Below are 11,882 nucleotides of genomic sequence, written 5' to 3' on the forward strand. Positions count from 1 at the left end.
ACAGTAAAGACAAAATTGCTCTGTTTGCTGTGGAGTCAAGAAATCTGTAAATATGATTAAAAGATGAATATGAGACAAAACTACAGAATGTCACATTTTATTATTGGGTGATTCAACACAGATGTTTTACCAGATAAGAAGATCAGCACTTTTAGAGTTTCATCCCCCTAAATTATGTGAGCATAAGTATTGGAACAGTTGCCTCACAGGTCTTTCTAAGTGATCAGCTGTGTCCTGTTACATTAATTCTTCAGATATTAAAGCAGGGAATGTGTCGTATCAGTTCTATCCATTGCTTCTGCATTCTAAGTCTTGCATTCGATGATGACACACACAAACCAGGATGAAGACGAGGGAGCTGACTTTGAGAGAAAAGCAAGCAATTTGGATGCTAAAAGAACAGAGGAAGTCAATTAGAGCTATAGCAAAAACAAAGGGCATGGAGAAATCAAGAGTTTGAAAACCACCGGCAACCAACAACGACCTGATCAGCTGAGAAAAAACCGCAGTAGTTGATGACAGACAAATCATAAAAGTTGTGAAAATACGTCTGTAAAATCACCAACAACCTCCAGAAAGCTGGGGTGATGCTCTGACAATCTACTGTCTGCAGGAGACTTTGACACAGACTTACAGAGGCTACAGCAAGATGCAACCCTCTGACCAGCACCAAAAATAGAAAGGCAAGATTAGAGTTTGCAAAAAAGCACAAAGGTGAGTTAGCAGAGTTTTGGAACTGCGTTTTATGGACAGATGAGACAAAGATGAACCTTTTTCTAAGTGATGGGAAAGCAAAAGTGTGGAGAACGGCAGATGATCCTAAGCATACAGCCTCATCTGTAAAGCATGGTGGAAGTTGTGTCATGGCATGGACATGTATGGCTGTCTCTGGAACAGGCCCTCTCAGCTTTAATGATGACTTCATGTATGATGACAGTAGCAGAATGAATTTGGAAGGGTACAAATCCATCTTGGCTATAATATTTAAGAAAATGTCACCAAACTCACCAGAAAGTGCTTCATAGTGCCTCAGGACAATGACCCAAAACACCCTGCCAGTTCAGTCAAGGAGTTTATCAGGGCAAAGAAATGGAAAGTCTTAGATTGCCCAAATCAATCTCCAGATTTAAATCCTATTGAACATGAATTTCACCAGCTGAAGAGGAGACTAAAGGCAGAAACTCCCCAAAACAAGCAACAGTTGGAACTGGCCGCATTAAAGGCTGGGAAAAGCATTTCAAAGGATGAGACCAAGAGTCTAGAGATGTCTACGGGTCGCAGACTCACTGCTCTGATTGCACACAAGGGATCTGCAACAAAATAATAGCTTTTAAACTTTTATATCTGCCTTAAGTTCAACTGTCCAATACTTATGGTCACATCAGGTAGTGGGATGAACTCTAAAAGTGCTGTCCTTTTTATTTGGTAAAACATGTGTGTTGAAACAGCTAATAATAAAATGTGACATTCTGTAGTTTTGTCTCATATTCATATTTTAATCATATTTGTAAATGTCTTGACTCCACAGCACACAGCAAACAAAGCAATTTTGTCTTTACTGTTCCAATACTTATGGAGGGCACTGTATATATATATATATATATATATATATATATATACATATGCTGGTGTTTATTGCTAAGGCGTTATTAAGTAAATTGCCAGCTTATATCTGTTTTATCAAATTATACTCATACATGTGTGAAACACTCTTGCTACAGACTCACCCCAAAACAAAGGTGTTGTAGCGGAGTCAGTGGCACTGAGCAGAATTTCGACGCTGCAATGTAAATATATCATAAGCCAAACTGTGCCCATAAATGGCAAACTGTTTTACTGACACCACATAGATGTGAGGCCAGTCTAAAGAGTCTAGTGATCTGTCTACGCTTGAATAAATTGCTCAAGTGGAGGAGCCTGGGCGTGGGACAGTAATTAGGAGTAATGCAAGATTGATTCGTACTCAGCGGCAATGCCTTGATTAATGTCAGGCTCTCTGCAAACAGAAACATGTGTTTGTGTTAATAAGAAGGTCTGGTATAATTGCTCTGTGTTTGGAGGGCTGTTTTTGTATGTAACCTGGTGGATGCTTCTGCAGATGAAAATGGGTTCCCTTAGTCAACAACACCGGGTGCATCTTGTCATGTCCACAGCTCAAAGCCGCTACTTTTGTGTTGATTAAATTTCTGCTCTGTCGCAGTTGTTTATTATGTACACACTTCAAAATGGAATGTGTCACCACCCAAGACAACATATCTGAGAAAACTGCTGCCTTGGAAAAATGAGGGAATCGACATGACAGAAGTTGAGAGGAATTGTAATTGTCTCCTAGAGCAGTAATGATGACTAGCTAAATAAAGGCTGGGGCTACTGCTGTTTTGATTAAATGTCACACATGAAAAATGAAGCTCAACAAGCGGCCGTCAGTGCTCATGGAAAGAAGGATCTACAATATGCCCTGGGATTTACCAATTGACCCTTATGACTGGTTTTGTGGTCCAGGGTCTCACATATAATTATAATTATGTTTTTACTCCTTGCTTATTTAATATTACATGTACAGTCTGTGAAGAGTGCAAGAAGTATTTCTTGGAGGAGTGCCCTACCCATGGGCCCCCTGTTTTTGTGCCAGACACCCCTGTGGCATCAGGGGTGCCCAATCGGGCAGCTCTCACTGTACCCTTAGGCATTGAGATCCATCGAGATGGTGATAAGATGGATGTCTGCTGCATGGATGAAAACATACCAAAGGGGGCGCTGTTTGGTCCTTATCAAGGCCAAATAATGGCCTCTGATAAACCCTCAGGGCCATACTCTTGGATGGTAGGTTATGTTGTAAGTTTAAACACCATTTAGCATAGTTGTATGTATTCGTAATAATTTTTAATGCAGGTACAAACTAGATTTTAATTTCAAATGTTTATTACAGATTGTTGATAAGGACAACAAATATAAATTCATTGATGGGAGTGATGAAACTACATCTAACTGGATGAGGTAACACCATGTAATTGAGATGACATCCACTTTAATTATTCTTTTCCTTTTCTTTGTGCTATTGTAATGTACGGATCTTGTGTGGCAAAAGTTGTTGTTTTAGTCACTATGGTTATATTGATATAATTGTTCACAATGCTAATTTTATTTATTCCTCTCAGGTTTATTCTGATTTCTTCTAATGAGAGTAAAAAGAATCTGAGTGCATTTCAACATGGCGAAGAAATCTACTTCCGAGTGTGTCAGAGACTGACGGTGGGCGAGAAACTCTGTGTGTGGTACAGCAGCGAGTACATGAGGCGACTGCAGAGTGTGTCTCGGGACAGCATTGACCGCAATCTGGACACAGGTGAGACACCCCTCGCTGGTGCTTGTGCCAAAAAAATTAAAATAAATTGAATTAAGGAATCTCCAAAGACATTTTAAGGGGCTGCTAATTCAAACACTGCAGGGCTGAATCCAGATGTGGAGACTCTTGAACTGGAATAATAATATATTCTTATAAAATCCTAACAGCACTTTTTAAAATTTGCATAAATTTAAACCAAAACAATTTTCTAAAATGAATAATAGTTGGTTTGTTTAGTATAAAAGACATTTATGTGAAGATATTTGGTTTACTAGATTAGATCTGTTGTTGAACACTAAACAAGACTGATACTCACAACAAGATTTGACTAAAATTTAAACAGTATGAACTATAATTAAAGTAGTTCAGCCAAAAATTAGCACTACATACTTGTCCCCATGTTGTTCCAAACTAATTCTTCTGTGAAATACAAAAAGGCAAATTTTTAAAGAATTCTACTGGTCGCTGTTTTCCTTTCAATAACCATTAATGCAGTCTGGAAGTTCCAAGCTTCAAAGGGGGTCCAAAGGCATCATTAAAAAAATAATAAATGTGATAAATATAATGTGCGCTATATTTTATAAGTCTTCTGAAAGCTTTCTATGAGCAACAGACCAAAATGTAACTTATTTCATATTGAACATTTTTGATCAACAAAAAAGTACCCAGAAGAGATGTTCCAAGCCTTCAATGGTTTAACAGGTAAGTGAAATGGGATTTATATACTTTTTTTCACTTGTCCTGCTTTAGCCATCATACTTTTTTCATAATCAAATTTATTATTGACCACAGTTTTTTAAAATGCTGATAGTGTTACATACATTAACCATAACACTATTGTATTGCAGGAGTGAAATTAGAAGAACAAGAGGAGCCCAAAGGTCCAGTGTTGAGATCTGCAATGCACGGTAGACGGACCCCAAGTAAGCATGGAAGTGATGAGGCAGAAAACCAGCCCCAGGCCAAGAAAAAGAAGATTGACCTCATTTTCAAAGATGTCCTGGAAGCATCCCTGGAGGCTAATCAAAGTCAGAACAACCCCCTGAACAGCACCTTGTCTTTTCAAAGAGCAAGAACAAATGTCTGCCAGGTTTTCAGCCAGCCTGACCCAGAGTGTAAAGAGTACGTCTTCGCCTCTGGATTGGCTTCCATGGAACACCACGAGAGTGGGTTTGAAGCAAAATGCATTAAAATGGAAGAAACAGAAGAAGAGGTGACTCTGACCAGCGAAGGACCATCAACATCTTTGTGCCCAAACTGTGTGAGGTTAAAACAACGAATCCGTGAGCTGGAGGCAGAACTGCTCCATCTCAGAGGACAGGGGCATGCTGAAATTAAGCCTTTACCACCATCTGAGCCACTTCCTAGTGAGGACCTCAAAGGTAGGTTTGCACCTGGGATGGAACGCTACCATGGATGAGAGCCTTTCAGCAGTAAATATTAATTATTTATTTTTAAACATATGGCTATATAGACAGTTTTGTCTCGTAGTCAGTTACTGTTGACATTCTTTTGTTGTTTTTGTTGTGTGATTGCCAAATTTGTTGAAATGTTTCAAATGGAAGTGCACTCTTAATTAAAAGTTTTAATAAAATAATTAAGGAGTGTTTTCTTTTTGGAGCCTGCAACTAAAGTTGGTTTGTGGAATTAAGAATGTTTGAATTTAATCGTACTTAAAAATGATTTGTATTAGTGTATTAGTTGATGCAGAACTTGAAATATCGTGAACTGTATTGAGAAGGTGTGCTTATAATAGGTATAAAAACTCTGAAACCTTCATTCATGCCAAAACTTAACAGTAAATAACTGAGTTTAATCTTGCTTTGTGTTGGTTTTTTATTTTAATTTTGTGCTCTGTTTACTCATTTGTTGTAGATGCCATGACGCCCATCCCAGTGGCGCTTGAGGAGGATGACCAGGATGTTGATTCTGCTGATGAATCCATTTCTACTGACCTCGTGGTAGCTATAGATGAGTCTTCAAAACTCTCGGTGGGCTCAGGTCGTCGGATTCGTCGCTTCAAACAGGAGTGGTTAAAGAAGTTCTGGTTTCTCCGTTATTCACCCACACTTAATGAGATGTGGTGCCACGTGTGCCGACAATACACCGTCCAGTCCTCTCGCACCTCTGCTTTTATTATTGGTTCCAAGCAATTCAAAATCCACACCATTAAACTTCACAGCCAAAGCAATCTGCATAAGAAGTGTTTGCAGCTTTACAAACTTCGCATGCACCCAGATAAGACAGAGGACATGTGTCGTAATATGATGACTCTCTTCAATGCTGCCTACCATCTAGCTTTGGAAGGAAGGCCATTTTCTGATCTGCGACCCTTGGCGGAGCTCCTCAAGAAGTGCGACCTCAAAGTAGTAGATCAGTACATGAATGAAAATGACTGTCAGATTCTCATCCAACACATTGCCCGAGCATTCAAAGAGGATTTGGCGGAGAAGATTCGCCTTTCGCCCTTTCTAAGCATCATCATGGATGGACAGAACGATGAACTCTTGGCTGACACTGTTGCCGTTTATGTCCAGTTCACCACCACTGATGGACTTCCTGCCACAGAGTTCCTTTCCCTACAAAGGCTTTGCGGAGGCAATGTGGAAGGCTACCTCCAGGCTGTGGATCGTGCCTTTGGTGTCCTTGGTCTAAGACTCCAGGACAAGCTGGTTGTTGGCTTGGGAATAGATGGCTCAAACCTCTCCTCTAGTCTAAGGGCAAAAATTTACACAGCCATACGAAAGACAATCCCTTGGGTGTTGTGTCTGCCTGTGATGATCCATCGTCCCCATTTAGAGGTTCTGGATGCCATCAGCAGGAAGGAACTCTCTTGCTTGGAGGATTTGGAAAACAACTTGAAGCAACTGCTGAGCTTCTACCGGTATTCTCCACGTATGATGGCTGAGTTGAGGACGACAGCACCAACTTTGTCTGAGGAAACTGAATTTCTTGGGGATATAAGGGCCGTCCGTTGGATCATAGGGGAACCCAATGTTCTCAATGCCCTAATCAAGGACTATCTGGAGGTGGTTGCTCACTTGAAGAGCATAAGCAGCCAAACCCAGAGAGGCGATGCTGCTGCCATTGCTCTGTCTCTTCTACAGTTCCTGTTGGATTATCAGTCGGTGAAGCTGATCTACTTTCTGTTGGACATCATTGCTGTCTTTTCACGACTTGCTTTCATCTTTCAGGGGGACTATCTGTTGCCGTCACAGGTGGATGCAAAAATTGAGGATGCTATTAATGAAATTGGTCAATTGGTGGACTCCCCAGGGGAGTACCTACAGGAGTTTGAGGACAACTTTCGGGAGAGTTTCAATGGCGTGGACCTCAAGAACTTGCGGGTTGCCGAGTCCAAGTTTCAGTCCATTCAAGAGAAGATCTGTCAGCGAAGTCAAGGCATCCTGGCCCAACGTTTTGATCCACGCAGTCGCACAGTGGTCCAGGCTTGTAAGATCCTTGACCTGGCTTCGTGGCCTCTTAACAGGGATGATCTTGGTGCATATGGAGAAGAGGAGATCCTTGTAATTTTTGACCACCTGGAGACTATTCCTTCATCTGGCCGTGGACTCTCTCAAGAAAGAATAGATGCCCGAGGAAGCCTTGTAGTTGAATGGAGGGATCTAAAAGCTGATTATTGTAGTGTGAATGGTTTTAAAGAAGTAGTCAATCACATCTTCAGATACAAGCAACGTTTTCCTCTTCTCAATCACATCCTGCAGGTTGCCAGGGTCTTGCCAACGTCATCAACATGCTGCGACAAGGGAAGATGCTCGTTGCAAAAAGTGCGCAGAAATAGCCGTTCCAGACTGACTCTGGATCAGATCAACGATCTGCTCACCTTGGCCGTTAACGGACCACCAATCGGGAGCTTTGATGGAAAGCGAGCATTGGACAGCTGGTTTGAAGAGAAATCCGGGAACAGCTATTCGCTCTCAGCAGAAGTGCTGAGCAGAATGTCCACCACCGAACAAAAGTCTGTGTTGCACAATATGGATATGAATGCAGAGTATTATCCAGATATTTGACTGATCAGCGCCAATTACTCAGCCAACATGATTCCAAAAAGCCATCTCATTGGAAAAGGGCTGATTGGGACTATAATGTGATTGGCCAAGTAGTTTGACACTGGCCCTGCTGCTAAAATGGCCTAGATCAGCGTCTTCTCTAAGAGTCGGTATGAATGCCTTTGCAGGTCGCAGGCACATGAAACACTTTAAAATGTTCATGTAAATGGTTGTGATGTGTTGATATGTGTTTTTGTCCAAAGAGATACTATTTTCAAGTCGTGAGGATTGTTGCCTTTAGGTGAATGTTCGACTGAGCACCATTTCATCAGGCATTGGTGAGTGAAGCCTCATACAGTCTTTTTTTAATCTCTGAAAATGTCACCTTGCAAAAACCGATTCAACTATACGTTCTGGAAAAACAGTTTTATTATTATATCTGCAATATAATTTGAGCAATCATTCTGTATTTGTATGTAGATTTGTGTGTATGGAAATGATAGAACAAAAAGTGCTTCATTTTTATAGCATGTTCTTATGCTGGTTACCGCTGATTGGAATGGAAATAGCCACTATTTTGCCATGCAGTATATTCCTAACATGATCTTTAGTTAACCATTACTCTTAAGTTTACATGTAAATCTTGGTTTGATAACATGTTGATGTGCCATAATACTTTATGCAGTCGGGCACCTGTAATGTGCAGTTTACACCCAATCTGATTAAAAGATTTCCAATATATAGCCTAAGTATGCAGGGTTTGAATGCCTTACCAATAGAAAAAAGATTTCTCGGTTCTTTTAGCATGTGCTGGTGCTTGATTTCTGGTACATGTTTATATTATGTACTGCTACCGGCAGCCATGTCAGACCCCCCTTATGAGCCAATTCAAATTATATCATAGTTAAATTTTCATGTTTGAAGCGATTTTACTCTGATGCCACATCAAAGCAACAAATATGCGTTTACTTTTTAATGCTGCATAGAGGCGGTCTAAATAGTCAAATGTTTACTAAAAATTTTATGATTAATGATGAACAGAAAATACTTCAGTAATAATACCACAAAATTGCATCACTGTCTGTCTCAGCAATACTTTTCATCCAGTACAAATGCTTGTGCATGACGTCACCACTAGTAGGTGACACTGTACGACAGTTTACCTTTGGATGAAATTTTAGTATCTGAAAGAATAGCACTATTTAAATCAAAGTCATACAAGAATAAAGCTTTTATATTTTTGATTGTGTTATTATGTGCATTTATGTATTCTAGCAGTGCATGTGTTATGGTTAGCACCATATATTTTTCCATATATTTTCACTTGTTATTTTTGCCTTACCTTGCCACTAAATTCCATCAATTATACATGTGCAATATACATTTTACACTTAAAATTGTACATTCTTAAATACAAGCAAGTCTAATACTTAATAATAATGTTCCTTGAAGCAAAACTGTGGAATTTAGAGGTTTTCAACATGACTGAGCATGTTTTACAAGATGCGTATGGATTCACCCTTTTTTATTTCTTTCTTAATCTTGTTCTAAAAATGTAGATATTTTTCAATCATAACTATTTTTAAAAAATAGTTTCTCAAGATCAAAAAAGGGGTCACCAGTAGAGATTTATTGATAATTATAAGGCATTTATAATAGTAATATTTTCAATGTTGCAGTTGAAATTTAGCATGTTAATTTTATTCATACAATTGTTAAAGCATCGTTATTATCAGTTTAGAAAATATTGTAATCTGTGGTATATCTCAATTTATCCATTTTAAATGCAGTAATATTGAAAAGTATTGATTGTTCTCACTGTGTACATCTGTGCAAAATAAAAAAAAGAGCAGTTAAATGCAGTCTTCTCTAAAGTTATGTTAACCTTTAACTTTCCACATGTACAGGTAAGGCCTTCCATGTGCTGCAATGTTTTACATTAATCAAACTGAAATGGCTTGTCTTTATTTTAAAAATAGATTTAGATTTTGCACGTCTGAAAAGTTAGCATGTGTTTAAAGCTTCAGAAAGCTTGTATTTTATGGAAAGAATTATTTCAATAAATTCTTTTTTTATTCTGTTTTAACAAATGTAAATTTTAAATAGAGACATTTCAAAAACAGTGTTCTACGCAAAGGATTATTCTCATTTAATTGGTCGAGCTATTATGTTTCAAAGTAGTTAGCTATGTTCATATTTTCATGTCATAACTCATTTGGAGTAGCAATAGAATTGTGTTAAGGATTAATAAGTGAGCTGCCAAAAATCGAATCTTTTCTTATATGTATGTATGTGAATGCTTTTGAATGTTAGACATCGAGTGAATCTTTTCATATTGTGTTGGGAGGTATACGCCGTAGCTGTGTCAAAGAAAACATTTGCTCATCTTCGATGGTGAATTCTCATAAAATGAGCCAAAGTCAAGCCTGAGCTTGTTTAGTTAAGGCTTTAATATGTATTTTCCTTTAATCAAACACTATGTGTACCAAATGTAAATGTCTAGATTCATAATTTTGTATTTTCTTGATTTACTTGTCATGTAGACACAATAATGTGCATTGTCCTTATCATGAATTATTATGAAATGTTTTTCAATGTTTTTATCTGGGAGACACCAGGTCTAAGGCCTAAGGAACAAAGTTACTTCTGATTTCAGTTTATTTTCAAACAAAGTAAGTGAATTGTAGCTCTATATTTTCATTCAGTTTCTTCTTGAAGAAAAATATGTCATTTGCTTGGATTCATACACCCCTTCTTCCTGGAAACGTAACACTGGAAACTCAAGAATATGAACTACATGTGAAATGTATACCTGGAGAATGTGTACATGTATTATAGAAACCCACTTAAAATGACAGCATTTGGAATCTATATTCAACAAATAATGGTTCAATAAAGTTTTTTTAATGTTATTTCCTTGTCATGGTGATTTTTTTAACTGGTTTACTTGAAAGAATAGTTCACTCAAAAAAAAAATTTCACCCTCAGGCCATCCAAGATGAATTTGCTCTGCAGTGAATGGGTGCCGTCAGAATGAGAGTCCAAACAGCTGGTTAAAACATAAAAATGATCCACATGTAAGCTTGTAAATGGTGCTTGATCTGTGCATACTTCAGACAAGATGACTTTTCTGCAATAGTATGGATAGCACTCATATTTTAGCTGGAAGAAATGGTTTGAAGTTTAAAACTTAAAGTTGTGTGGATTACTTGTGTATTATAGTGATGTTTTTATCAACTGTTCGGACTCTCATTCTGACGGCACCCATTCACTGCAGAGGATCCATTGGTAAGCAAGTGATGTAATGCATTTCTTTAAATCCAAAGAAGAAACAAACTCATCTGCAGATTTTCATTTTTAGGTTAACTATTCCTTTAATCGAGTCACCATTTATAGATAAGATGACTTCAGGTTTTAAAGAAAAAAGCCATCTTGATTGTTGCATGTTAAAAAAAAATGTTTTTTTTCCTGATATTTGAAATTTAGTGTAATTAACTTCACAGAATAAAAACATCTGATCTGTTAACTGAAACCTAAACCACTAGTGAAATGAGTTTTAGATTAGATTAGTTAGTCACATAAACACTAAAATGCTGCACTGAATGCCACAGCCCAAACAAAGATCAAGTGGTCTTTGTTGCTTGGCTCACCACAGCTTCATTGTTCATCTGTGCCTAGATTTGGTCATTTAAACACAGTCCCATTCCGGCACTGTGGAAAAAGCCAATCATTACGCCTTCTCCTGGATATTAGCATTCTGACATGTGATGGATGATTTCCTGCTCCCTTTGGTAATGCAACAACATGAGTACTTGTGTGGGCTGCCACACAAACAACACCACTTCACTGTGTTTTAAATACCAACAAATTCATTCGCTTAACTCCGATTGTTCTGCTGTCACCGTGTACAGATTCACAGTTGTATTTCGTGCCTTTTCAGATTCAGTCTGAAATAAGGGCGGCATTGAGATGACATTTGAATTGAGTGCTTCCATGACTGCAGAAAGGCTCTGGGAAATGTGACACAGGCCTTATTGTCAACACCAGCTGCAGCGTTGAGAAACGTAGCAGAAAGGATTGGGTTTTAATTCTCGTGGTCAGTCGTTATATGCTGTACGGATAGAGAGACAATTACATTGAACTAAAGTTTTGTTAACAGAGTCGAGATCTTTTGTTTTAAGATTCTGTATAAGGTCTTTTTAAAGGCAAATTCTGAATGTGCTCTGTATTAGGTTAATATAACCCTGTTCTGGCTGTACACGATAATCATTTAGAGAAATGCAATTGTTTTTGAGATGCATTATGATGTGTAGAAATCCAATTGAATGTTGCATGCTTTTTTTAGCAGGAAAAACTTAACTATATTGTAAATGTGTGTTTAATCTGAATTTGTTTCTCATTTTGCAAGTAACTGTTTTCTAGTTACTTTCTGAACTCCACAGACAATCTCCACTTTTAACGTAAGAGCGGTTGCCAAAAAAAAAAAAAAAAAGAGCGGGTGCCGCCCTTTGTAACTTAAATATGCG

At 38.2% G+C, this 11,882-nt stretch overlaps 1 protein-coding gene across 3 annotated transcripts in view; it reads left to right on the top strand.

Moving 5' to 3' along the window:
• The window catches only part of LOC107720797 (zinc finger protein 862-like), an 11,847-nt gene extending 1,993 nt beyond the window's left edge, over positions 1–9,854 (top strand). The window contains exons 4-8 of one of the 3 annotated variants that reach the window (XM_016528629.1): positions 2,564–2,835; positions 2,930–2,997; positions 3,159–3,346; positions 4,195–4,728; positions 5,222–9,854. In XM_016528629.1, the coding sequence (XP_016384115.1) occupies positions 2,564–2,835; positions 2,930–2,997; positions 3,159–3,346; positions 4,195–4,728; positions 5,222–7,377 (3,218 nt within the window). In that variant the 3' untranslated portion in view covers positions 7,378–9,854. The remainder of the gene's footprint in view (positions 1–2,563; positions 2,836–2,929; positions 2,998–3,158; positions 3,347–4,194; positions 4,729–5,221) is intronic. The other 2 variants (XM_016528630.1, XM_016528631.1) reach the window with 2 other exon arrangements.
• The last annotated feature ends 2,028 nt before the right edge of the window (positions 9,855–11,882 follow it).

Source organism: Sinocyclocheilus rhinocerous, unplaced genomic scaffold, assembly GCF_001515625.1.
Source record: "Sinocyclocheilus rhinocerous isolate Xijiao unplaced genomic scaffold, SAMN03320098_v1.1 scaffold1022, whole genome shotgun sequence".
NCBI lineage: Eukaryota > Metazoa > Chordata > Actinopteri > Cypriniformes > Cyprinidae > Sinocyclocheilus > Sinocyclocheilus rhinocerous.